This window comes from Chelmon rostratus, chromosome 16 (genome assembly GCF_017976325.1).
Source record: "Chelmon rostratus isolate fCheRos1 chromosome 16, fCheRos1.pri, whole genome shotgun sequence".
Classification (NCBI taxonomy): Eukaryota; Metazoa; Chordata; class Actinopteri; order Chaetodontiformes; family Chaetodontidae; genus Chelmon; species Chelmon rostratus.
The window spans coordinates 14,514,966-14,542,698 of NC_055673.1; the positions used below are offsets into that span (position 1 = coordinate 14,514,966).

The following is a 27,733-nucleotide window of genomic DNA, read 5'->3' on the forward strand; positions in this document are numbered from 1 at the left end:
AACTGGATGCAATCTTCAGTTCTGAAATTTTGTAACAGGCATTTTTTAAAATATTTTATCATATTTCACAGAAAAAAACAATCAATTAATTAATGAGAATATTAGATGAAACAAAAAGGAAAATGATTATTTGTTGCAGCACTACATTTAATCTTTATCCACTAGAATCAGATCTTTGATGAATCACAAAATCAGAGGGTATAATGAAGCTATAGGACGTCATTGTGGTAGTTTGCAGAATCTGATCTCAGGTGAGGAATGACACTTAACCATTGTCTGTACTCTACCATGGAATATGAATTTGGCATTCTCAATATATTGTCAATATATGTAGTCTGATTTGTATGTATTGTGAAGTCTGCCTGCATCATGTCAATCTGAATTGTCTTTATGTTGTAATATTAAATTAAAACTTTGTTTTAATGAAAAACCAAAACCAAAACCAAAACCAAAACATACTCCTGGAAAGTTTCCATTGTTTTGTTTCAGTTGTTTCACTTTTGTTATATTGTAGGTGTGAAACACAAATCATAATAATAAACTGAAAAAGACAAGTGCAATATATTACTTAAAGCACTTCAGATGCTGCAAACATCTCCAGGAATGGCACAATGGAAAACAAATAAATGTTACGTGATAATTTAATTGTGTGTACAAAAACAAGCAAACCCACCCATATAAAATCACAAATCAGTAATATCAAGTAATGCATAGGAGGTTACAATGAACATATTAGAAACATTTTACATTGAATGTGGTCTGACTCATTGTGCTTACCTGGACTCACTGAGGCAGGTGAGTGCTAAAAAAGTTTCATCAACACAAATTCAATCAGCAGTCACTATCCAACATTGGTCGAACACATGGGAGGTCATAAAACCTAAATATGAAACTATATTTCATCTTTCAACAATGTTAAGAAAAGCTAATATGGAGCAGTCACTTACTGTGTTGTATTAATGTCACAGTTCATTAATTGGCATCACAAAAAACTTTGAAAAGGATCATTTCACACACGTGATTATCCTCTGCTGTTGAATGTCACAGTATTCTGTCAGTACATCTATCACACACACCACTCGCTTCTCTCTCTGATTACAAACACAGGCAAAAATAATGAAAATAACATACATCTCAGCTGTTCAAAATACCACATTTATGAAAGCTAAAAAGGGTAAGAATAACATGTAAAGGCTACAGTTGGTGTAGTAACACTTGGTTGCTCCTCTCATTTGAAGTAGACAAAAACATTTTTTCCTGATGATGCAATTTTGATTTGAAGAAAAGCATACGGTACTGCATATGCCAGTACTTTACTGCATTATAGTGCAATTTTTGGTAACCTTTGGCAATTATGATACAAACACAAATACACTAAATCAACAAATAATCATCACCAATTCCAGTGACTTACAAGCAACAAAAGTGTAATGTTTTGTTTTGTAGTAAAGGTATTAAATTTAGTACACAGTAATATTCAAAAACAAAGAGGTGTCAAACAGTTGAAGTCCAAAAAAAGTGCCTGTAGCATATGCATATTCAGTGTAGTGGTGTGGACTGATTTGTAAAGGCCACCCTTGACTGGACATGCTTAACCTGTCCCACAGCGCAAAGCATCCAAACAACATTCAGTAGTTTAAGGTAGAAAATGCTGGTTGTAGGACAATGCTGTAGGCCAGCATGCTAGTTTTTACAGTGCAAATAAGGCCACCTTCTCTGTCATAATCCAGAGCACATTTCTAGGTTATTTAGATCTGTTTAAATATATCTTTGACATTAAACAGAAAACCAATTCTGTCCTCGTCATACGGTATTAAAGATTTGCTAGTAAGCCGTTTCTGCAGTCTGCAGGTCTGTGAAGCTTGAAGCTCATTGGTGTGTTTTGCCTCTGACTTCCACGGCCATTATAACTTCGTAAGTTGAAAGAGTAAAGCAGGACTGGATGTCACTTTGTTTTGGAGTCTGATTTCTGCCTTCTGGCATTCATTAAACCCTTGATGCACCTTTAACAACAGTTATTCGTTAGATTTAAGTGCCTACTGGGGAATCCTTGCTGGAGAAGGATGGATTCGCAGAGGATATAAATACGGAGTGTCACCATTGTTTATTGTTTCTTTCCTCCATGGCCATTCACATATCTGTTCTTCCCAGAAGCTCTCCTCCGTTTTGCAGGTTTTAAACTTCTCAAGGAATCCCTCTGAGCTATGGAGGGAAAAGACAGAACTGTGTTAAACATTTAGGATGGAGTTTATTCAAGAGTTGTCACCAGTCTGGTATGAGACTGACCTGCGACGCCATCTGGGACAAAACCACATGAGCTGACAACATTGCTGTCATCACAGTCCTCACTTTGCACAGAAGTGCTCTGCAAACAGAAGGAAGCTCAGAGTGAATGTAATTTTTGTGATCAGCAATAATAAGATACGCAGCTCGAAAGACTAATTGCCTATCAAGCTAAAAATCACTGTTTCACTGACACTCTCTGGTTTCACAGGTTTAAATGGTAAAAATAATTTACCATGAATTTAATTTTCCTGCTCAGTTTCAGGATCCTGGTATTGTGCATGGTGGCTCACTGTTACACTGTCATTACTTGACACAGTTGAACAAAACAGAATTAATGTATAGTTTCCTCAAAATGTCCGCAGTGAAGTTCTACTGTGGCTTTAACTTAAACAACATATCAGTGAAACAACATTTTCAGCTGGTTATAATTTACTGCTAGAACATTTGTGAATGAATACTTAAAATCTAATCAACACATTCAATGAATCATCTCACCTTAATCTTATTTTGCTCGTACCACACCATCCCGTACAAACACAGAAGTGTGATGAGTGCCTAAAAACGAAAGAGTGGATGCAAAAAAAAAAGTCTGGTCAAACACAATTTCTGTTTTTTTTCCAAGAACATGGCAGAAAATACACACAGTGAGCATAAAAATATAAACCCTAAAGTTGCATATATATATTGCAACATACATTGCATGTGAACAGGCTCGCAAGGACGGACTGAAAGGTGGCACATTCAGTAGTGTTCAATACCATCAAAATAAACATGTACCTGTTAATACTGGACAGTTGTGCCTCATGTCTGCATGGTCAGCTTTAATAAAAATATGCTGCAGGTGATGACTGTTTCAAGGGCAAATGATGGTCCAATGCATCCTTGATATCTTTATGAGGCTGGTGTCTGTTTTAGTGTTTGGTGTCCATCTTTGAAAAGGCACATAAGGGCTCAAAGACTAACTGAAATGAAACACATCCACTACTAGTCCTCACACACACACACGCACACTTGTGTTTTCTTACCAGACAGAGGAGCCACTGGAGTACATAGCGAATTTGTGTCTTGGAAAACAAGTCATGACCGAATTTCACACAAGCAAGAGCCTCAAGGAAAGCAATGGCCCTGGAGGGAAAAATAAGAGCGCTAGATAAGTGGTGTGTTTGCTCTGGAAAACACGTGTTATTGTATTTAACAATGGCCCCCTCTCTTGGCAATGCCATTTCACTGCAATGGAGCTTCTCTATGGATGTGTAACACTTGTTGCATAAGACTCCATATGCATGTGCTCTGTATTATTCTGCAGCCATTCATACCCATTGTGATCTTCACTCACCATACTGCTGGGGAAAACTCTTTTTCAGTCTTAAAGGTTACTCTGCAGGGGTAAACCTCAGACAAGAGAGCTGCCTCAATGTTAAGTATTTCATGCAGATGGAAGTAGACTGTCTCGTTGCTATGGAAACTAGAGCACACTGAGGGCATTGGCAGCTTTGTGTCTGAGATGAGGTCAATAACTGCATTACGTTATGAGTTTAATCCACACTCGTGAAGCTGAATTTCAGGAAAGCCTCTCTAAAACTACACATTTCAGTTAATCTGATTTTTATTCTATCAATAAAACCATGCCTGTTCATCTGTGAGCTACACTAAAATGGCTTGCCGACAAGATCAAGGAAAACCTAGTGGACTCTGGACAAAGTTCAGTGTCAGTTTGCCTACTATACTACTGCAATCAATGCTAAAACCACAGTTGTGATTTAACTGACAGGTGGATACAACCAAAGTTGGCCCAAAATATGGCAAATGTAATGGAGACAAGAAATTAGTCACATAAAAAATGTTATGATGGTTCTTAAAATAACTGGGGGCACATCACGTTTTCAATTAATGCAGCTTCCAAATTGCTTCTATACCAGTGAAAAATGAACTGACAGGACAAAAAGTGCTTACCCAAACACCCAGCATTGTGTGCCCACTCGCTTACACTGAGTGTCAGTCAGGTATGCATAATATTGTCTGAAAGAGGTCAAAACAAATGTATATGCATCAAGAACAAAGTGAGCATTTAAGGTTTCCACAAAGACTTAAATGTCAGACACAATCTGAAACAACCACTACTTTATCCCCCAAACCAAATCCTCATGTCAGGATTAAATTCTACTTTACAAAAAGGCAGTATTTGTTTCAGTATCATTTAAATCTAGTATATCACATTTATTATTGCTCATAGGTAGTGTAAAGATGTCCTTTTGAAGGTTTGACATACCGCACAGTGGGCGCAGTGATGACTCCAACTAGGAGGATACGACACCAGCTTAGAGGGTGAGATGCCTGGAAGATGAAGATGTGCTTGAGGAAGAATGTGTTCAACTCTGTCAGCTGTGAAGATGTATGAAAAGACAAGATTTTGAAGGATTTTTGGTGCATGTGATGTATATTTGCTGTTATGCTGTACATAAACAGTGAAAATAACTGTTAGTTAATACAGTCTTTTATTTTTGAGTCAAAGGTCAAAGAATACAGTACCTGCCATAAGATCATAAATAGATAGATGCCTGCTAGCCTCTGAAAAGACGACTTTGGATCAAACCAGCGCACATAAGTCCAGCTTGCCGGGGTGAACTGGAGCACGGCTCTCTTTATCTTCCCTGTGGTGGTGTGGATTTCCCTGAACAGAGTATGTGCATTTTTTGGGATGTTGACATACATACACACATGCAAAAGGGTCCAGAATTCAAGTATCATAAACTACTTTATGTTAAATACCAACAATCAACTAAGTGATTCTTATTTTGTGGGTTTTCGGGACTGTGGATTCCAAGAATATACAAAGCCAGAAAATAAAAAAAACACAAGCTTTACTGACTTGATGCTGGCCCAGCGGTAGGTCCTCATCTCCAAAAACTGACAGGCAGTCATACCCAGCCAGATGCCTCCTCCGTTACACAACAGTATGTCCAGAATCACCTGATCCCACCAGCACTCCGCAAAGTTTGGTAGCAGGTGCATAAAGAACAGCTGTGAAAATACAATTCATTTATGTGGTGAAAGAGATAAAGTGCTTTTTCAATCGAGGGGCTACATTTCTCTATCACTGTCGTTTGAATGACTCCGGGATTCGAGACGCAGTCGATTCTGTGATGAGTAAATCGGGTGTTAGGCAAAATCCTGTAATCTAATCCCTCCAGTCAACTGCCAGCAGTCAAGGCAACAGCACTTGTTATGTGCTGAAACTCCTACTCATACTGCTGCTTTGTTATGAAGAGTTTCTCCCAAACAAACAATCCTTGTTGCCTGCACAGACCAAGCCAAGGCTGTTTTTTTTTACATGGCCTAGTGACCAAATTCCTGTTTAGCTCCTTGGACAGCTGTGAGTCATGTAACAGACTTTACCGTGGGCAAATCCCACCTGACCCCTTCTTGAACACATGCATGTTACCTCAGTGAGTTCCCAGGTGATGCTGATGGTCCAACAGAGGCCGTAGCTGCGGATGAGCAGCGCCTTCATGGCCCAGCCTGCAAAGTGGCCGAATGCGAAGATGTCGAAGTGGCTCAGGATTCGCTCCCACGTTATCGTTGTACAGTTTACAGCATATTCCTGGTAAGGGGAACGGTGACTGAATTTAAGAAACACCATGGCAACCAAAAACAGGAAACAGATTTAAAGCTGGAAATGTAGAGCTGGAAGTGTACTCATCTTAATTTACTATAGCCCAAAAACTGAAATCACATCAGAAAATCATTGTTTTCTCCTCATAATCATGATCATGAAAGCACAAACTAGTTATTAATAAATTAATTTGCAATAATCCTTGCATGCATAAATTTGTCTTAAGGAAGCAGGAAAAGTTATATAAATAATAGAGAACCATCCTTCCATTCATTCTGACATCTTCAGACATTAGATGTGGTATGAACTATGTCTGATGGTTCATTATGACAAAGTTTCGAAACCATCCTTACCATGCAGATCACACTGACATTATTTGGTCATGACCATGTTACAGCCTCTCTGAGAAGATGTTCAAGCCACCACTGAGGGTTTTTCAGGATTTTCATGCAGTTTAAGATTACAGAAATCAAAGGGAGCTGAGTATGGGACTAAATGGGACACATACCTAACTACAAAGCATCAGACAACTGAAACTAAAAAGTGAAAAGTGAAAGTGTACAATTCTGTCACCAACACCTCCTATGTCCTGTATATCATCCAGTGTAAATGGGTTACCTAATGTTTATTGTACTACAAAAAACTGAAAAATAAAAGTATAAAAAAAAAATTATTTACCATGATATCAGCTTCCCGTGTGGCATAGCGCAGGTTTGGGTCTAACCAGTACATCAGTGTTTTTACTTGGTCCCAGTTGAGGAAGATGAGGAAGACAAGAAACAGGAAGTACATAACACTGAGACCTACCCCGGGACAGGAGAAAGTGAGTCAGGATTGAAATGAAAACTGGATCCAAGCATAAAACACAGGTTAACGTGAATGCAAAGTGAGTGACACACTCACCAAACACCATTCGCCATATTGCAGGGTGAGGCCTGGTAAAAGGTCCTGATGAAGAAAGCATGACAGTGACTTTTGGTGTGATTGCAGTATTCATATAATTTATCTGAAATTTGTGTAAACCAGTGAAGCAGAGCTGAAACTACCAATTGTTTCTGTAATCTGCTGATTATTCTCTTCATAAAGTGAATAATCATTGGTCAAGAGTCAGAAAGCTTACCATTAGGAAAGGCCAGGACACTGATGACCAAGAAGAAGGAGACAACCACGACAACACCAACTCGGAGGTTGTTGTCAGGGTGCTCATCATCCCTGAACAATACATTATCACATGTTAACAAAGGGAAGCTTGTGTTCCTACATATTTAGCACTATGAACATTACATTCAGTTAAAGGCAGCTAGGTACTGAACAGGAATGACTTTTTATGACAATTTATAGCTTTTAAAACTTGTAGTATAAAGCACCTTGCAGAAAACGTTCACTTTTCACGCTGAAGTTTACCTGGTAAACGCAAAGTACATGAGGCTGAGCACAGTTACTGTTAGGAGAGTGATGGTGTGTGGCTTATAGAAGAAATCAATGCAGATATCATCCACTTGTTGCTCGTTTATCATTCGGAAATGTAACTTATAGCTGGCATCATCCTTCCGATGTGTTCGGGGAGCCACGGCGGCGGTCATGTCGCTGTTTTGGGCTACCTTTTTTTATTTTTAACCAACTAAATGTTGACGGCTATAACAACAAGCTGTAAAATCAGGCAGGCGAGATGGTGCGAGCAGAGCTCCTCAAGAACTAACCCTGGAGATGGACTGAACCATAGAGCTAATGGGGGTGTCTTGTACGTTGCAATACGTGTTCTAGCATTCATCAAAACAAACTGTATGGAAAAATACAATAATGCAATTGATTCAATGGTCATACCACTCTTATTCAATTACATTCAACTATTTAGTTGTTTTTTATCTTCAAGAGTCTATTATTTGAATTTATTGTACCCACAAATATGGCATTGTGGTACATCCCACACTGTAACACTTCCGTGAAGTCCTTCCGTTAATATACACGTGAAAACGGTTGACATTGCGCGACACCTTGGTAAATGATGCAGCCAAGTTGAGGGTAGTTTATTTTGGATTAGAAATTGTGAGTAAAAAGTTAACAATCCAAAATTGCATGTTGCTAGTACTGTTCTTTTTCTCCAGGATAAAGGAGGCTTGTATACTGATACCTATGTAACGTGTCCAATAAGTGATGGATTGTATTACATATCTATTTTAATATATAGTATAGTGTGGATGGTTTATGGTTCAGGTGCGATCGACAGGCGCCTTAAAAAGAAAGTGAAACAACTCGTCTTCCGTTTATCCTCAATACAGCAAAGCCACACACAGTCTGAGTTAAATAATAATAATGATAATTTAGTCAGAGTCGAGTGGTGTGTTGGTGAAAGCTGAAATGTCATTTTTTTTGGTACATTTACTCAGGTTCAGTACTTAAATACAAATTCGAGGGACTTTCAATTTTAACTTGATCCAACTTAATTTGCTCAAGCTTCAACATCTACAGCAGTAAAATGCAAACTTAAAGCAGCAGCAATATTAATCTGAAACCATCAGAAATAATAGTAAAACACTGACATGGAATATTTTTTTACACAAGTATTTTCACTTTTACTTTGAGTACATTGTGCTGATAATACTGAATGCAAGACCTCAGGGTGGTATTAGGACTTAAGTGAAGGATCTAAACGTGTCTCCATTATTAGTCAGTTGCCTTTATTATTAAAAATACTTCAGTTCTGTAAATAATACTCAGATACAGGGATCAATCACAAGTATGTAGTTAAATCCAGTGTAAACTCCATTACATACAATATGAAGCTTCTCACAACACTATTTGGACCTGACACCAGATGGCAGTAAAGGGACATCTGAATAAAACCTGTTTATTGGCCATTGTAGGATGATCTTAAGGGTGATCCTTTATTACCCATTGTTCAGTAGTCACACAATTAGATTGCAGTCCTAACAAAGCTTTTTAAGCTGTCTGTTGTCTGTTGAGTGTCTCTTATGTGTGAAACACAGTGATTATGTTCAGTAGAGGAATTAGTCGGGTTTGGATTCTTTGTTTTTGGGGTATTAATCAGCCTAATAATCGACTAGTTGACTATGCTGTGAAACGCCTACAATCCACACTATTCCCTTTCCCCTTCAGCATTTCATGGTCTGCATGTTAAGCCCTGAGATGAGGATTGACCCACACTTGTATAACTTTGTAAAGAATGGTTTGATGTGCACAGAATACAAGACTTATATAAGCTTATGGAATTTACAGAGCAATGCTATCATAACTGCACAGAAATATAAAGAAAAGTGCCCTCTTCTCTTGAATCATAAGATGATCATTTTTCCACTGGTGATTTTCATCTGGCCATCATTATTAATCACAGTCTCTGTCTCTCAGGTGTCCACATTTTCCAGAGATTGAGTGGTTGTGAGTGGGATGATGAGACCGGAGATGTCAATGGTTTAATGCAGTATGGTTTTGATGGAGAAGACTTCATATCATTGGACCTGAAGATGCTGACATGGATTGCTCCGAACCCGCAGACCTTTGTCATTAAACTGAGATGGGATGCTGAGAAAGCTGGAATCACTTACAATGAGAATTACCTCACTCAGATTTGTCCTGCGTTCCTGAAGAAGTATTCTGCCTATGGGAAGAGATTTCTGCAGAGAACAGGTAGAATCACATGACCTGACCTCATCTCTCTGGTGTGAAGAACAACGTCATCACCAGACTGGACAAAGCAGAGATCAGGAGCAAAGAAAGTAAGAATGGGATCAGAATTGAGACATATGAAAACGTTGTTTTCCTGCAGTTCACAGTTTTTCACCTTTTTGGTTCTGGATGGGACTGTTTGTGTCCCCTGTCCATGCTTGTACATGGACAGATAGACTAATTTTAAACATATTTCAACAATACCACCAACTCCTGTCTCATAGCTGACTGCTAATCATGCCTTTTCATCGAGCATTTAACAACTAACATTATAGCTTCCTTCATTTTGGACTCTCCTCCTCTCCGGTTCTTCGAAGGTCTATGATGGTTTGCAAATTTCACGTCAAAGCCGCTCAGCAAAGTTAAGCTCGAAGCATAAATGTGGTTTGTAGTTTGTGTTTTCAAACTAATCCAAGCAACACGTCACAGGACAAACCAACGTCACATGTCATTAGGTTATAACTGATCGAATGTGTGTACAGCGGGTATTAATAAACAGGTGGTTGGATGTATGTCTGTCCTGACCTGCTTTGTCTATATGGTCTCAGTTTTTGAGTTGTTTTTTGTTGACATGACCGTTCCCATCACTGCTGGAGTGGCTGCTCTGGTCCTCGTCCTGATGGCTGCTGCTGCGTTCATCGTTTATAGGAAGAAGAAAGGTAACCGAGGAGCGTCATCAGTTTTAGACCAGATTTCAGTCATTCACTTTAAATGTTGATCTCAAAAGTGAAATTTTTTGGGTGAAATGTTCATTCAGAGCAGAACTCACACTGATGCTGTTTTCAGGGTGGAGCAGCAGACAGACTTCAGCTGATTCTCGACTATCTGCAGGTGTGCGTTGCTCCTGCTCCAGCCTGTGGAAATTTTAGTTTGAAGTATAAGTTTTCCATCTTGCAATTTGTTCGACATTATTTCTTCAGTTGTTGTAAGAGACAAAACAAACAATCTGTTTTCAGCCTCTCAGAGGCTGCTCTGCTAATACACACTAACATTCCAGTGAGCAATCCAATCACATTCCAGCAGTTTGCACATCACTCCCTCAAAGTCACACTTGTAACCTTTTGTCCCACATAATGACAAAGGTGATTTACATCAGTGATCCTCATTCAGATGCATCAGCACATTACCTGGACTGAGTGCTCTGTGCAAAAACAAGTTTAAAACTGAAGCAGCTGATTTCACTTGTCTTTGATTGAAGCTGTGCTACTCAGCTGCTCTGGGGTCTGTTCCGAGAAGCAAATTCAGTAAGGTATCCAGGTAACACTGCTGAACCTGGGGTGGGTTAATTCAGATTTTAGGGGGGGTATAGGTTTTAAGATAATTACAGTTGCAGTTGCATCCATGATGGTTTTGATGAATCTGTAATTTATCGATTACTCCATCTAAATCTCCAAAAAAAAAAAAAAAAAAAAAAACACCCAGTGGTCACCAATTGTGTAAAGTGAAATGAATCAGCAATTAAACTTCTGCCAGAATAAAATCTACAAATAAACATCTGTTACAATAAAATTAGACCACCACAGAGAAGCAGATCATTGTAACATCATTGATCGTTGCCTCTTAAATGTAACAATTAACAATATAGATCTATAATTTCAGTTAATTCAGTGTTGTTAAAATAAACACCATCTCAAGACAACTGATGTAGAAATTTACACAACTCTTAAAAACATGTTTCCTGTTTGTTCGTGGAATGTCTCAGTTCTCTGCTCACTCAATTGAATGTAAATGAAGCTCTGATGTGTCTAAAGGCTTTTCCAGTTACATTCCAGTCAAAACCTTTGTGTTTGTCTGCGATCGCCCATTTAAATGGCTACATTCCAGCAGTTATCACCTCTTTCGTTACAACCTTTGTGTGTGAGGGTGACTTACCTGTTTGTGACGGGCCACACTGGTTTAAGCTCCTAAATATTGATTATGTGTTCTTTAAACCATCTCTGTCCAAATTATTAAAGAAATTCAAAACTGTGCTCGATAGTTAAAAATATCTATAAATAACAGCTGACACTGATTCGAGTGTTCTCTTGTTGATTAAGAAGAGCTACTCTTGTCTGTGTTCAGGCGTCTTTGAAAATAAGATTCAGTTCATTCATCAGAAAATAAATCACATTAATAAGACTGTTACCTACCTGCTTCCTTCAAATACAGCGTCAACATCTTATATCTTAGGATATTTAACTGTTCTGAGACAGAGAGCACTGTTTGATTCTTGGTTAATAAATTCCATGTCAAAATCTACCTGTATACATTCACTCAGTGTGAGTACAATACGGACAGACTGCGATGCTGTAAAGGACTGAATCAAAGGAGAGTCACGCTTTCATATGACAGAGGTTTGGATGTCAGTGAATGGCACGTTGTCATACACGTTTTCTGTGTTAGGAATGTGCATGACGATTAATGACGACTGTCACCTGGCAAAATGCTGATTTGGCCATTACAAATTATACAATAAATGACTTCACTAGTAATTTACATGTGAGCTCATGTTTAAAAACAACTAAAGAACAAAAAGCACAGGAACAAGTCCATTTCTCCCCACCCATGCACCTCCACCACCACACCCACAGCACTAAACAACTGAGGAAAAAAAACATGAAATGGAAGTTTAAATTTAAGATTGTTGCAAGGTTTATAAAAACATATTAAGAAGAATCACTTTAAACGTTACATACTGTGACATTTAAAACTCATATTTTCATCTGAGTATGACATCATGTGCATCATCAGTCTGTTAAGGAGGCCTCAAACTGGACAATGCATTCAGGGAATTCTACATATTTTAGTCTTGTGATTACCAAATAGGACAAATGACAACAACTTTACAGTTTGAGTTATTTAGTCTTTAGGGGTTCATTAAAGAAATGTCTACTCTAATGTGAACAAAGTCTCAGAACAGCCATATGGACACACATGCTGATGAACTTTTGGAGCTGGACCATTACTGTGATCACTGGCTCCACCTCCAGCAGGAATGGCTCATTTACTCATCAAAAGGTCCTCATTAACCTGCAGTGCACACCCTATTGTCCTATTGTCCCCACAGGACTTAAATCCAAAGGTGACCCCCTCAGGTCCACATCTGCACTGATCTTGTGGTCACGCTGCTCTGTGTGTGGGACTCCACTGACTCTCCAACAAACAAGATGCAGAACAGGACGGAGAAGTGTGGAGCTCAGCTGCCTCTCTCAGCTCCACCCAGCAGCTCTCAGCAGCGTCTGTTCAGGAAGAGCAGCACCTACCTGGCTAAGATCGCTGTCGTCCTCCAAGACGCTCCACACAAGATGCTCACCTTCACTCAGGTAAGAAAGAGTCAGTGAGCATCTGCAGGAAAACTGTCACATGAAACACAAAGTGTCTTTTTCAAACCTTTCATTTCAACTTGTTTGTTTTCTAGCTGATGGACAAGATGGCACCACTCATTTGTGAGGACAGAAAATCTGTTGAGAACAACATCAGAGTCTGTTTGTCAGCCAACAAATGTCAAAAGGTCAGTTTTTATCCCAAACCTTTTCATATTTCACATGATTCTGTTATTTCATTCAAGGGGAAAGTGAGACTCTGTCTTTAAAGAGCCCGTGTTGTGTTTTCAGGTTCCAATGGTTCCAGATTCACTGGACAGCAAGAAAAACTACTGGAAACTGGAGCCCAGTCAGATCACAGCAAAGATGGTGCGTCGTCACTTCAAAGGGATCCTGCAGCTCTTCCCTGAGTTGGCCTCCAAAGTGGAAACTGAGAACATGAGCAGAGCATCAGAGCACCGCTCAGCTCTCTGCTCTCCTGAGCCTGCGGCCTGCAGAGCTGTTCACATCACATGTGAGGTGAAGTTCAGCGGTCCTTTCTCCATCGAGTCCCTCCTGAAGAGAGACAGCACCTCCGCTCGGGCCTCCGCAGCCTCTCCTCTGTCCGGCGTGCCGCTCGGAGCGGAGCGGCAGCCTCGGGCCACAAAGAGGAACTTCAGCTGGGACTCTGAGGAGCCTCTCCTCCTTCAAGCTGCAGCTGGAAGATCCTCCATCTGCTCAACAGGGGGCAGCACACACCACGGACTCACTGCTGATGGAGCTGCTCGGCCCATCAAGAGGATGCATGTGTGCGCTGAGGCCTCGTTCCCCGTCTACACCAGAGCCAGCACTGCTCCTTATTTCAGCAGCCCACACAGCAGTTACATCACTTACTCTGTACCCACCTTTACCCATGATGCTCTCCGTTTGTGGCTGTGATGTGTGTTGCACCTGACATACCAGCTTTCTGCAGCACTTTATGTTTTCAATAAAATGTTATAACAAATTCAGCTTTTGGTTGTTTTCAATAAGAGGTCAGAAAAAGACACTAATGTTGTTTCTCCCCCACCAGAAGACACTGACGTCTTGTCAAACATTTTCTCTGATTATTTAATGCACAACATCCAAACAATTTTAGGAGTCCCAATTAATTATTTCTGCAGGTAAACACATTGTCACAGCAGACATTTTGACTTGTTTGTCTGTAACATTTATGATAGCTCTGTTGTTTCCCAGTAAGTCAGCATGCACAACACCTGGACCCTGAAATGGGAGCAGCTAAATTGAATTCAGCCATCATTCATTCATCAGTAGGGGAAAAAGCCAGTAGCTGTCAGTTTATCACTTTTCCTGCCAGAGCAGTACACTGGAAGTAGTTGGGTTTATATCAATATGACAAGTTTTATTTTGACTGATTTGAGGCATCTGTTCTGACATGACACACACATCTTTTCTTCACTACAACCTGTGACAGTGTTTTGGACCTGACCTTAATTTATTTATATACTATTAATATACTTCTAACAGTAGCATAACTAACAGTACAAAAGTCTTAACAGCAAAATGAACTTTAATGTATCAAAAGTATTCATTATGCAGAATATTGGAGTGGTATACAATATAAAGTTGCTGTTATGTTGTTCTGGCTGATGCATTGACATGTAAGCAGCATAATGTAGTTGGTGGAGGTGGAGCTAATTTAAAATGCTTAAATACTGTACTTATACATCATTTCTATCAATGTATCATATTTCACAAGCTGATCACAATTTATTTTATGTAAAATCTTAAAATCTAGATCTGTTATCTAGAGTATAATGGAGCATAAATTGGAAATATTCAAGTGTAGTACAACAACCTCAAAATTGTGCCTAAGTACAGCACATGAGTGAAAGTACTTGGCTACTTTCGGTCACTGCTTGCTGTATATTTATGATGAAGGATTTATCCCTGCTTTCATATTTCTCGATCAGTGTGAGACGATGGAGTGTGTGTGTGTTGTTTCAGTCCAAACAACACAGCACACACTGCAATGACACAACATTATCTGAGACTCCACACAGCTTCGCTCATACATGTTTACATGTTTACTGTGGTCAGTGAAATGCTCCTGCTGAGCTCAGATGAGGTGAAAATCACTGCAATGTTGCCCAAAGGTTTCCACTAGAAACTTCAATTAACAGCATTGTTCTTGTTTAATCACCCGCATTCCAGTGTTTGCCACCTCATTTACTACAGCTGCTGTCTCTGATGGTGATTTCTTTGTGGGAGGACTTCTTTTTTTATTTTTGCATCTACTAAAAGTTTCCTCTTGAGCAAAAATAAACTGGGGGGCAGTGAAGTGCAGCTATTTCCACTCAGACCTGCAGGTTCTCACATGTTATGTTATACATTATTACACAGATTTTATTTTAATGAAGTCAGTGGTTATTATTATTATATAATAATTATATAATAATATTATATAATAATACTTAGCATAGCGTTCTTTGGCTATTTAGCATAAAATAAAATCCACACAATAATTTCAGCAGAAAAAGAAGTTCTTGTCTAAATCTCTCCTGTAGACAATTTTTACATAAGAGGAAGGGTAATGTGTTATTTATCAAACTTCATTGAAATATTTACCGGTCAGAACAGTCTGGACTGCTGCTGTTAGACAAGACTTACTAGTTTTCTTTTTTTTTTTCCATTTCATTTTCACTTCTTTTTTAATTTCATTCATTCATTTCATCACTTGTGGTTGTGATTTCTCACACTTGATAAGATGATGAAAAAAATACATGCATGCTTGAATATTATTGTTTCTTTCCTCAGTCAGTCTGGTAATGAGTTACATAACGTGATGTTTTTAGTAGGCTTTTTTGCACGGACTGGAAAAAAAACAACTACACATCAATCATTTGTTATAACATTTTATTGAAAACATAAAGTGCTGCAGAAAGCTGGTATGTCAGGTGCAACACACATCACAGCCACAAACGGAGAGCATCATGGGTAAAGGTGGGTACAGAGTAAGTGATGTAACTGCTGCGTGGGCTGCTGAAATAAGGAGCAGTGCTGGCTCTGGTGTAGACGGGGAACGAGGCCTCAGCGCACACATGCATCCTCTTGATGGGCCGAGCAGCTCCATCAGCAGTGAGTCCGTGGTGTGTGCTGCCCCCTGTTGAGCAGATGGAGGAACTTCCAGCTGCAGCTTGAAGGAGGAGAAGCTCCTCAGAGTCCCAGCTGAAGTTCCTCTTTGTGGCCCGAGGCTGCCGCTCCGCTCCGAGCGGCACGCCGGACAGAGGAGAGGCTGCGGAGGCCCGAGCGGAGGTGCTGTCTCTCTTCAGGAGGGACTCGATGGAGAAAGGACCGCTGAACTTCACCTCACATGTGATGTGAACAGCTCTGCAGGCCGCAGGCTCAGGAGAGCAGAGAGCTGAGCGGTGCTCTGATGCTCTGCTCATGTTCTCAGTTTCCACTTTGGAGGCCAACTCAGGGAAGAGCTGCAGGATCCCTTTGAAGTGACGACGCGCCATCTTTGCTGTGATCTGACTGGGCTCCAGTTTCCAGTAGTTTTTCTTGCTGTCCAGTGAATCTGGAATCACTGGAACCTGAAAAACACAACACGGGCACTTTAAAGACAGAGGCTCACTTTCCCCTTGAATGAAATAATAGAATCATGTGAAATATGAAAAAGGTTTGGAATAAAAACTGACCTTGACAAAACATTTGTTGGCTGACAAACAGACTCTGATGTTGTTCTCAACAGATTTTCTGTCCTCACAAATGAGTGGTGCCAGCTTATCCATCAGCTAGAAAACAAGAAGTTGAAATGAAAGGTTTGAAAAAGACACTTTGTGTTTCATGTGACAGTTTTCCTGCAGATGCTCACTGACTCTTTCTTACCTGAGTGAAGGTGAGCATCTTGTGTGGAGCGTCTTGGAGGACGACAGCGATCTTAGCCAGGTAGGTGCTGCTCTTCCTGAACAGACGCTGCTGAGAGCTGCTGGCTGGAGCAGAGAGAGGCAGCTGAGCTCCACACTTCTCCGTCCTGTTCTGCATCTTGTTTGTTGGAGAGTCAGTGGAGTCCCACACACAGAGCAGCGTGACCACAAGCTCAGTGCAGATGTGGACCTGAGGGGGTCACCTTTGGATTTAAGTCCTGTGGGAACAATAGGACATCAGAGGGTGGGCACTGCAGGTTAATGGGGACCGTTTGTTCCTTTAATGAGGTGGAAATAGTGGGGTGGGGCCTTCAGCAAGAATATCTCTTTTTTGTGGCCAAGTTAGCAGTTATATGTAGGGGAACATGCATTTCTGCCTTTGTAGATGCTTTATTGATAAAAAACAATTTCATTAATCTCAGTACATTAAACCAAATATAATTTAAAGGGAAAAATAACTGATATGTTCCTTTGTTTATTGTCTATATTGTGTATATTTAACCCCAGACCACAACAGAGTATTAACATACTCACACTATTATTATTATGACTCACTGTTTATACATTGATGTTCAGATTATATATGGCAGATGAAGACAGAATAAATGAATCTGAGTGCAGGGACTGTTGAATCCTCCTGGTTTGAAGGTTCTTGGCTCATCATTTAACTTTGTAAATCTAAGGATCAACACATTCACAAGACCACTGAACAAGATCTATTATCATGTGCATGAGCCCACCGGAGCATTCAGACCTCATTTACACTGCAATGTCACATTCAAAGGCCTGCAATGATAGGTCAGTTCCAATGAAACTACCAGAGTCTACACCTTTTCACACCTTTCTGAGGGCATGAATTCTTCAGAGAATTACTCTTTGAGAACTGTAGACTTGTCTCTGAAACAGGCCGATAGATTGTGGAATGTTTATGATGTCAAATGTTTCCTCAAAAAACTGTTGACCTATTTGATAGATCATGAATTTCTGCTTTGTTTCAGTCTTACTTTACATCTAATAAGTTTTTTTTCATTATTATTACCTCTGGAAAGCTCTTCTACTTGTTTAATATCTTATTATTGTAACTATTTTGAGCTGTGCTCTAAACGTAAAGTCATGCCAGGAAAACTTACTGAAATGTGATTTCTATTTTTTCTGGCTCTCATAAACCACTTCAAACTTTTTCTTGAGCACCTCTTTATCACCCTCACTCTTATGCATTACTGAAGCTCTGTAGCCATGACTCTTGCTCCTGTTCGGGGTTTTATGAATCTTGATATTTGATTTTCTTCTCTGTTGTGCTCATCTAAACATGTACACGAGTCTCAGCTGAAAGTCAGAGGTTAATAAAGGTGAAAACTCCTTCTGAGGATGGAAAGCTTTGAACCTGCCTTCTACACGAGTCTGTCAAGTGCTCTTTAAAAAAGGAATCTTTTATGTCCACTCAACAAGTACCTTCAGACTACTTGTCTCAGGAAATGAGTGGAGGCGAAGTGATGATCGCAAGAGTTTTAGTCAGTTTGCCTTCAGACATAACGTATGTTGCATTTGAAATCTGAAGCTTGAAAACACGGGCCCGTCCATCAAAGAAGTAAACTATCGCTTCATCACACGCATGGACAGAAGACACAGGAGAGAGACCAAATGAAATAAAATGCCATTTTATTGTTCAGCCGTGTCATAACCTCGTCTCCAAAATAAGCACAGCAGGACTACAACTGGTTCATCAACCTAGCTACCTTTGATAGCACATAAAACTGGGTTTTATTAGACCACCAATGATAGCGTTAAAGACTTTTCTATCAGACATCCAATGATAGCATACAAAATAGTTGTTAACCTACCAGTGATACTGTATATAAAACACTTGTCTCTAGATTTATCCCCGACCCACCCTCAATTTCACCCATACCCCTCTTTAGAACATTTGTGACACTGACATATTTTATGCTTAAACAAGCACATATTAAGAATGCATAATTCTCCATTTTTGAGATTATAAAAAAAACTACACAATGTTACACTTTAAGTCAGAGTACAATTCAACTGATTATTAGTGTTCTACACATTCGGCCATAAACCAAAGGAACATTGTATAATATCACTATAACTTAACACTACATGTAATATACGTTTAAAAAAAAATTACAAATGATTAGCATTGAAGAGAAAATGAAGATGGCTAGTGCGAAGGCAAGCTGGGTCAGTACCATAACAGAGAAGGAGTAATACAAAAAGAAATAAAAAAATAGAATAAGAAAAATAGAAACAAAAAACTGATAAGAATACAGGCAAGGCTAAAACATTATGTGTTTCAAACTTTTAAGATCCACCTCATGTGCACTCATCCATTTAGGTAACCTGCTCCAAGACCTCCATTGTGTCTCTCTGATACTCATCTGATACCCCCCCACCCCCCAGCTTCGACTTGCTTAAAACATTCCCGTGGCAACCATCTTCTTTGTTTTCTTGTGTCAGGCACTTTCCAAGATCCCTTATTCCTCTCTTTACCTTCAACAACTCTACAGGCCAATCATCATCCTGATTCAGACAAAACAGGCCAATCACAATGCAGGTTCTATCAGAATACAACTGAAAAAAAGAGCACAAGAGGACATTTTGAATCAGTGTGTTGCCATTTAGAAATATATTGCTTTCACTGTGAAAGTTTTCTGTGGAGGTCTGTCTTACCAATCCTACAGGTCGGTGTCAAACCAGGCCAGCTGGTTGCTGTCCATCAGGTCCTGGGTGTGGCCAAGGTCTGGCAATGGATCAGTGTGGTGGCCCAGGTCGGGCAGAGTGTCAGCATGGTAGTCCGCACCTTCCATCATGGGGTCCAAAAGGGAGTCCTGGCCGTAGGCTGCTGGGTAGGCCCGGTAGGCTCCATCTGAAAGGCAAAAATTGAAGGAAAAGGCAAAAAAAAACATGGTTGGTGTAAAAGGTTCCCATCACATAGACAGTCGAGGATAGCTTTTGTTTTATTCTCAAATGTGCAGTTATCAGGTGTCATTGCTGAGTAGCACTGAACGCTACAGAGGAAGAAAGATGTAGGACGCCACCTGTTTCATCTAATGAGATATTTGGAGTTTTTTTTCAACTGAAAAGATTCAATTGTCTATGCAGAAAAACAACCATTTTGTCACACAACATTGAGTTATAATTTCTCCATCAATATCAAAAGAAAACACAAAATCAGATGATTTTTCAGATCAGATTCCACAAACCAAAGGATGATGACATAAGAGGTGAGAAATGGAGTAGGGATTGCATATGAGATAAAAACAGACACTCACCATCCTGCCTGTAGGCCAGAGGGTCTCCCTGAGCTCCCATATCCAGTCCCAGGTCTCCAGTCTACAAAAAGGCAGTACAGCAATGAGTAAAACCTGATATAAGACAGCCTATGAGAAGGAGTGGATGTCTGTGTCCTTATTCTGTAGTAAATTACCAATTGTATGCAGTAAGAGCAATAAAATACTGATACTGTTGAGTGTACTTTTCAGGGTGAAGACATTACATACACAAACGTGAAGTCTACGCTGTATGTTACCATAGTTTGTTTGACTGTGTGTGTGTGTGTGTGTATATATATATATATATATATATATATATATATATATATATATATATATATATATATATATATATATGTACCTCATTCCAGGCCATAGGCTCAGTTCTGAACAAAGAGCTGGTCAGCTCCACTGACAGACGTTTCTTGTAGTCCTGGGGTTTGTCCTCAGACATGCGGAACAGGACAGCTGCAGCATAGGTTGCTACAGGAGACAATACACAGCGATGCTATTCAAATAATCAGTGTGTTTCCAAAAAATGTCTGCGCAAACTTGGGGTATAGTCACACTCTCAATTTTTTTTGTTTGGCTGTTGACTTTTTAGATGTGGGTAATATGAGATTCCAGTGTGTACTGGTCACGGTCTTGAACTGACCCCTGTGATCCTCACAACAGTGTCACACGCAGCACACTGTTGTATGGAACTAAATCTTTATGGTTTCATTTATAAATTGATGTGCAGTGGCAAAATACTCTGTTCAGTGACGTAAAAGCTGCATGAATTCCGATAAGGCTGACAATTAGAACTGTGTGCATGGTCCATTTGTACATGTATATACTCACCAACGCCCTCATTGCGGGAATGCAGGAGCTCAGTGAGGGGAGCAGTGGCTCCTTCAGCTTCGATTGCCTCTGCAGCTTCCTTGTCCTGAGCCAGTTCACACAGCACACCTGCTGCCACACGCTGGATATTCTCCACCGGAGAATACAACAACTGGAGGTAGTGAAATAGCAGAGTGAAAGGTTAGATTTAAACAAATACATTTACATGCAGCTCATGTGTGACTGTATAAGCTAGTCTCCATAGTAAGATCAGGGGTTTAGTTTCACCTGGACAAAAAGTGGAATGGTGTTGAGCCCTCTGATAACAATTCTGTTGTGGACGTCCCGGGCCAGGATGTGCAGAGCTCCTGTGCAGCCTTCCACTATTTCCTCCATGCGCACACCCTCCTGGATGCGTTTGAGTGGGGGGAAAAAAAGGAAATCAAATCCATGAAAAATTCAAAATGTTCACATAAAGAAAGTCTGAGGGTTTTTTTGGCTTGGTTACACACCACAAACTGCTGCTGGTTGCCTCCCATGCTGGTGCGCCTCTGGGTGTCCTGGTGAGCCCTGACAAGCAGCTGGACCAGTCGAGGGATGGCTCCCTGCTCCCGCAGAGCACTGTGGTTGGCCGGGCAAAGGGCCAGGTTGCGGATCAGACCAACTGTGGCCTAAACAGGGGCAAAATTAAGCATATTTTCACTAGTTAATTAATGAAGTCACTATATGCAAGGCTGATCCGAAATGATGCTGTTGGTCTGGGAAAATGTGTAGTTACAGAAAAATTGAGGTGTTAATGACCTTGATGAGTGGCCAGTGGGACGGAGGGTGCAGTAGTTTGACTACGACAGGCAGGCCGTAGTGAAGGCGCACAGCATTCTGGGCCATCTCAGCATCCTGGTGACGGGAGGTCAGGTGACGCAGAGCACAGACTGCTGGCTCTGTGATGTCCTCTCTGTCGCCAGCTCTAAGCACTGTTCGCACCAGAGCCTCAATACCTCCAACCTAACATGATGAGATAGTAATGTTCAAAAGTGTATAATGTCAAGTGTCTTCGTTTATTGTACACAAAGATAAATGTCCAAAAAGCTGTGCAAAAAATGCGTACCTGGCAGACCATGAGTTTGTTACTGTAGTTGTTGCAGGTCAGGTTGGAGAGGATGCCAGCAGCACATGTCACTACATTGATGTCATCACTGCCCAGCAGCTGGACCAGGGTCCCCAGGAGACCCTCCATTCCCTCCTGGAGTGAGAAGAGGACAGGACAGAAGAAACCAAATGAGCAGAGAGGAATGCATGCACTCTAAAACATTTAGCATTTTGTTTTAGCTAACATGTAAATGAGTTTCAATGGATGGCCAACATTTACAGTTCAACTGTTGTTATATTGTTTAAAAAATATATGTATTACTTGATATTATGGAACAAGTGTCCTATATTTTTTCATTTTTTGCTACACCCTATAGACATTTAGCACACTGACTTTGAGCAGCAGTTCTAAACATTACATTACTGAGTGTGTGTGTTGTACCTGTTTAGTGGCAGCATCTGAAAGATTCCTCAGAGTCCAGAGGCAGTTCTGGACAAGACGCTGGCTGGGGTCTGTCAGGTGAAGCCCCAAGGCCTGCATGCCTCCTACACACACAAGCCAAAGTACCAAAAAAACAAAAAAAACCCCAAAACAAATTCATGATATCAAAGGACTTTCATCCTGGAAGCAAATCACAACTACAAAATGTATCCAAGCCTCTAATAATACCCACAGTTGTACTGCAATGAGTGAGACAGAACATTTCTATCATGTATTTTTCATTGTACTGTGTTTCCATTCCATTTCTGTACCAGGAGTATGTACGTACCAGCCTCTACGATGGCAGGCTTGTTGCTTGAGCAAACAGAGAGCACCTTGAGCACTCTGCTTGTGGTCCACAGCAGTTTCTCATATGTGAAGGTCCTCATGATGTTGACCAGGGCCTGGGGACCACCGCTGGCCAGAATGATCAGCTGAAAAAAATAAAAGGTTTATGTTAAGACAAGCTGCAAACTACTGCCAGCCAAGTGTGAAGGGAAATTAATTTACTTAATGTAAGTCGATGTTCCAATACCTTGCTTTCCTGGTTGCCATATGCCAGGATCTGCAGGCAGTCAGTAGTGATTGCCAGGAACTTGACATTGGTATTAGACAACAAGGCGACCATCTTCTGCAGTCCTCCAGCCAGGCGCACCGCCATCTTTGCCCCTTCCTGATGCAACAGCAGGTTGTGGAGAGTGGTGATTGCGTAGAACAACACACTGTCCACTGGCGAGCTGGAAAAATACAGAAAAAAAAAAATTATCAGACCACTTTTAAAGGTAACATTTTGGATGTTATCAAGGACTCAAGCTCGTAAAACTGTGTGATGGTAAATATCGAGCGCAGCAGGTAACAGTGACAGGACTCAATGATCAATGGTTATTGATTATGTTTGCCCTCTCTTGCTTCTCTCCCAATTGCGTGAATTGAAGGTGTATTCCACAGGAACCAGAGTTGGTGGTGATTGTTGGAACAATGCAAAGACCAATAAGACAGCTTTGTGGAGTTTTATTTAGTTTCTGACCAGTTTGAATGTTTTACAATGACAAAATAAGTGTTTCTGTAAATGGAGTTTGGTGGCTTTGTGAGCGGCTATTTCTAGTTCGTATTCTTTAACAACATGGTCGGTCTCTGTAGGAATCCTTTCCATAGTGATGTCAGGCAGTTACAATAACAATCTGTGCCTGTCAATGGCATAAACAAGCACTTTTAGTTGACGTATATTGATGGCGTGCCAATGCACTCAGGGATTATTTGTGTCTTAATATTGGGCCAGTTTCAAAAAGTGGTGCTATCAGTCACTCAGACAGAAAAACATAGGGGAAAGGGCCCATAAACACATATATTTGACCAGAAATTCTCCATCTGTGCCAGACATTGTAAACTTCTAGGACACAACTGACCGGGAGATGAGTCCAGCATGCTCCTCCTTAATGGCTGCTGGGCTACTGAAAGCAAACTTAACCAAAACTGACCTCCCTTGTCTGCACAAAACAAAGAAAACCTACAATATCTATATTGAATCACAAGTCAGAGACACTTTGCCAGAAAAAAAGAAAATCATCCATGAGGGATTCTTGAAAAATTTCAAGTTATGTTTAAGACCAACAATGAAACTTGGCACCACATACAACACATCATGGCAGAAAACCATGTTGTCCCCAAAGAACAACTTACTGTTCTGACCTGCTACTCACAACCACTGTGCAGACATCAGCAAATTACCACAAGTACTTTGGAGCACCAGTATCAGTATAACACCATTTGCCATACTTAGTCAATATGATAACTGCTCCTTGAATCTTGGCATATTAGGGTATATATGAACACAAGTTTTTTAAGAGTCAGAGTACAACAAAGAAACTCAAAAATCAATAGTGATTTTACAAATATATAACCTGTAAAACTTTACTAGATTAAAAAAAGATTTCAAAAAGATGATACTATTCTGACTCAGGGTAGTTAGATCATGCTACAGTTCCATCCTGCATTTAAAGTGTGGTAATATGATTCCAGGTGCAAATTCAAACACACGCTGTGATATCCAACAGGTCATGACATGCCAGCCAGGTAACTGTTTTGGCTGTGTGCGCTTTGGCTTTTCATGGAGGATACAAAGAGTAAAGTGAGGAAAGACATTAATAGTTTAAAATGTGTCTAATTAAGGGGCATTCCCTACTTTGCGAATGTAGCTGCTTGGTGAAGATCTGGAGTTGGTTATTTGAGAATCACATAAGCAGTAAAGAACACCAAAATTTTATTCTCTTTTGTGTCTCCTTTTAAACTCATGCTTCTACTGCTGCTGTCTACAACACTACAATTTTCCCATTAGGGGATTAATAAAGTTATATTTTATCCTCTTCCAGTTTCCTACCCCAACATCTTGACCAGGGCAGGGATGCCTCCAGATTTGAAGATTGCAAGAAGCCCCTCCCGATGGTGGGAAAGGTTGTGCAAGGTGCCAGCAGAGCAGCGAGCTGTTTCCACATCACCAGTGTTCTGCATGGCACGAACAACGGCCGAAACCATTTGTGGAGAGCGCATCAGGGCGTGGCGTGATGCCTCCTTCTTTGACAACTGATGCACCATTACAGCTGCTTTATTCACAACAACCTGCAACAGAGATGGTGTTTATAAGGAACATATTGTTTAGGAAGGGATGTAAACTGCACAAGTAATAACTTACATGCTACACCACATGTTACACAGCAGGTACCATTTAGGTGTTTGCATGCGTTCTTGTGATAATCTACTCAATTGTACACGTACTTGGTCCTCGTCGTTGAGCAGTTTGGTAAGCTCAGGGATGGCACGTGTGGCCAGTTCAGCATCATCTTGATAGTTAATGAGGTTGACCACAGCATGCTTCAGCATCTGAGAGGGCTCTGCCAGGCGCTGTACTGCTGTTGGGTGGGCAGCATCCAGCTGGGTAGGTGGTATCTGGATGCCTTCCTCCAAGGTCTCTGGGAACATGGCAGCACGCACCCGCTGGGCCCGGGTCATGGCATAACCCTCAATGTCTAGATATAAAGCAATATGATGACCATGAGATTGTACAGATCTTGACAGATTTTGTCGAACCATTTATGCAGTGGTAACCTGATATAAATCAGTATCTCGTTTACCTGTAGCCTCAGGAGTGAAGGGCTGGTTGAACTCCCAGTCGTAGAGAGTCGGATCATCCTCCTCAGCATCAGGGTTTCCCTTGCCGCTCAGAGATGGTGCTGTGGTGGTGACTCCAGACTGGATTCCTGAATCCAGGTAGGACTGCTGCTGCCACTGGCTCACTGCAGCCTTGCTGTCTCCCATCGCCATGTCCAACTCCATCAAATCAGCTACACATGAGGTGAAGCAAAAGGATTAAAGATTAGGAGGTAGGACAAATGCAATCTTTACTTCAGTTTGCTTAAAGAAAGTTTTTCAGCGTAATCTCAGTAATCTTATATCTAATACTGTAACATTCATAATCTTAAATCAAAGCAAATAGATGTAGAAATTAAAGAAGTTGTTAGGAAAATTACAAGGGACACCTAAAATAAGTGGCAAAAAATATAACCCTGTTTAAACAAAGTGAGACAAACTGAAAAGCAAATAAAAACTTGTTGTTCTACACCTGATACTCTGCCGTACTTAATCCAGTAAACATAAAATTTGCCTTTAAATCCCCAGACACGTTTTTTTTTCTGAAGAAGAAATTCAGATGTGACAAAAGACGAATGATAATTACTTGGGATACTGTGACATGTGCTCACCTAGCTCCCTTTTTTTTTTCAATTTGCACAGTGCCTCAAGACTTTCAGAAATTCGTGTTTTTATATACAGAGAAACTCTTACATGTGCACAGGCAAATATACATTATGAATGACCGTGTTCATCTCAACTTAAAAACAAGTTTTTCATACTTACACTGGGTAGCCATTGTTCTTGCCTGCCCTCAGCCCGCACAGCAGATATGTCTGTGTAAAAGGAAATAAGTACACAAGGGAAAATAAGACAACTCACACTCAACTTTGAGTTGTTGTTTGCCAAAGCCAAACCTAATCGTACTGTTTATGCGTTTCTCCTACGTGGTCTCAATAATAAAACCGCTGTCTCCTGCGCTACCTGTGCCAGTTCCCTCTGATTCAGGCTTGTTTGCCTTGCTAACGCAGCTATGAGGGGAAATGCCGAGCCTCCACCTCCAGCCGAGAGAGCAAAGCGGTGGGTATTTCCAGGCCAGCATGAACACAATTCACCATTCAGCGGCAAAGAACATCAAAGGCATATTTCTCCCCCTCCCCCTACCACGGCCAAGTTCCGACCTCGCAGCTTGGGTTTCCAATGAGAGAAACTACCCCCTCCGCCCCGCAATTACTTCCATGACTCCTCCTCTCATGGTCGGTCTAACTACGAGCCTTAACAGCCTTCCTAATCAAAACTAAAAGTCCCAGATAACTGTATAAGTTAAGCTCAACCATCAAACATATTTAAAGGTATATAATTCAAGACCGAAGCGCTAACGTGTATTAGCCGCCACAGCTAGCTAACAGGTTGGCTAGCTTACCTTGAAAGCTCGCTAAGCTAACGTGGCTAGCTAAACCCTCCGCTAGTCAGCTAGCTAGCTAACATAAACAAACACTGTTAAGGGCTTCACTCATTAAGTCAAAATTGTAAAGACTTCTCCTGACACGCAACCAATATTAGAAGTCATTACTGTTACAAATCAATTCATTGTTGGAATCGTGACTTTCAAGCGAACCCTCCAAATGTTTAATTCTGGTTAGATTAGCTTAGCTAACCAGGACGTATGAAAAGTAGATCCAAGCGCCACCGTACAAAACCTGCTGTGCTGCCAGCCAAATCAGAAAACCCCACCGGAGCCCCCTCCCTGGCCAAAGATGATTTTCTTTGGTGAAGCAAACATTGACGCGCTGTGAATCCGTTGTGTGATAGATGTAGTAAACATACTATCTTTACCAGAGTCGAGCGGCTCCTCCGTGGTTCCTGCCAGGAAAATTTTCTCCTTTCTCTTGGCTGAAAATAGGAAAAGGGCTGCTAGGTGAACCACCCGTAGAAGTCCGAACCACACCCGCTGTTGCTCCGCCGAAGATGTTGCTTCCGCCTGTGCGATCGAACATCAAGATGGCGAAGGAGAAAATACAGTATTCCGCCGCACTCGGAAAAATAGGGCGACGTTTTAAATAAAGTTTTAGCATCGAAACTATTATTTTACAATTATCGCCAGAGAGTGATCTCTCTTTATGTTACGCGTAGTC

General features: G+C 40.7%; 4 protein-coding genes across 5 annotated transcripts; 1 reads left to right on the plus strand and 3 right to left on the minus strand.

The window, feature by feature from the left end:
• Nucleotides 1-600: 600 nt before the first annotated feature.
• Nucleotides 601-7,554, minus strand: ptdss1b (phosphatidylserine synthase 1b). Of its 2 annotated transcripts, XM_041955268.1 has the most exons (13): nucleotides 7,304-7,554; nucleotides 7,020-7,111; nucleotides 6,803-6,847; nucleotides 6,578-6,702; nucleotides 5,729-5,887; nucleotides 5,156-5,307; nucleotides 4,816-4,957; nucleotides 4,556-4,668; nucleotides 4,240-4,305; nucleotides 3,312-3,411; nucleotides 2,782-2,841; nucleotides 2,287-2,365; nucleotides 601-2,202 (listed from the first exon to the last, which is right to left on the minus strand). In XM_041955268.1, the coding sequence occupies exons 1-13, from the start codon at nucleotides 7,480-7,482 to the stop codon at nucleotides 2,105-2,107; spliced, it is 1,410 nt and encodes a 469-aa protein (XP_041811202.1). In that variant the 5' UTR covers nucleotides 7,483-7,554; the 3' UTR covers nucleotides 601-2,104. The 2 variants fall into 2 exon arrangements, 1 of the variants encoding a protein (XP_041811202.1); XR_006007533.1 differs by lacking the exons at nucleotides 601-2,202; nucleotides 2,287-2,365 and adding an exon at nucleotides 3,064-3,215 and having other exon boundaries at nucleotides 2,798-2,841.
• Nucleotides 7,555-12,729: 5,175 nt separating this feature from the next.
• Nucleotides 12,730-13,803, plus strand: LOC121620036 (forkhead box protein C2-like). Its single transcript, XM_041955973.1, has 3 exons — nucleotides 12,730-12,885; nucleotides 12,981-13,073; nucleotides 13,177-13,803. The coding sequence occupies exons 1-3, from the start codon at nucleotides 12,730-12,732 to the stop codon at nucleotides 13,801-13,803; spliced, it is 876 nt and encodes a 291-aa protein (XP_041811907.1).
• Nucleotides 13,804-15,833: 2,030 nt separating this feature from the next.
• Nucleotides 15,834-16,954, minus strand: LOC121620159 (forkhead box protein C1-B-like). Its single transcript, XM_041956122.1, has 3 exons — nucleotides 16,756-16,954; nucleotides 16,566-16,661; nucleotides 15,834-16,460 (listed from the first exon to the last, which is right to left on the minus strand). Exons 1-3 carry the CDS (start codon nucleotides 16,909-16,911, stop codon nucleotides 15,834-15,836), a joined length of 879 nt encoding a protein of 292 aa, XP_041812056.1. The 5' UTR covers nucleotides 16,912-16,954.
• Nucleotides 16,955-18,435: 1,481 nt separating this feature from the next.
• On the minus strand, nucleotides 18,436-27,584 carry LOC121619277 (catenin beta-1-like). Its single transcript, XM_041954861.1, has 17 exons — nucleotides 27,435-27,584; nucleotides 26,385-26,434; nucleotides 25,604-25,813; nucleotides 25,248-25,498; nucleotides 24,853-25,091; nucleotides 23,011-23,212; nucleotides 22,765-22,909; nucleotides 22,437-22,540; nucleotides 22,014-22,148; nucleotides 21,707-21,910; nucleotides 21,418-21,576; nucleotides 21,194-21,313; nucleotides 20,927-21,077; nucleotides 20,445-20,566; nucleotides 20,084-20,144; nucleotides 19,482-19,677; nucleotides 18,436-19,382 (listed from the first exon to the last, which is right to left on the minus strand). The coding sequence occupies exons 2-16, from the start codon at nucleotides 26,395-26,397 to the stop codon at nucleotides 19,487-19,489; spliced, it is 2,307 nt and encodes a 768-aa protein (XP_041810795.1). The 5' UTR covers nucleotides 26,398-26,434; nucleotides 27,435-27,584; the 3' UTR covers nucleotides 18,436-19,382; nucleotides 19,482-19,486.
• Nucleotides 27,585-27,733: the final 149 nt, after the last annotated feature.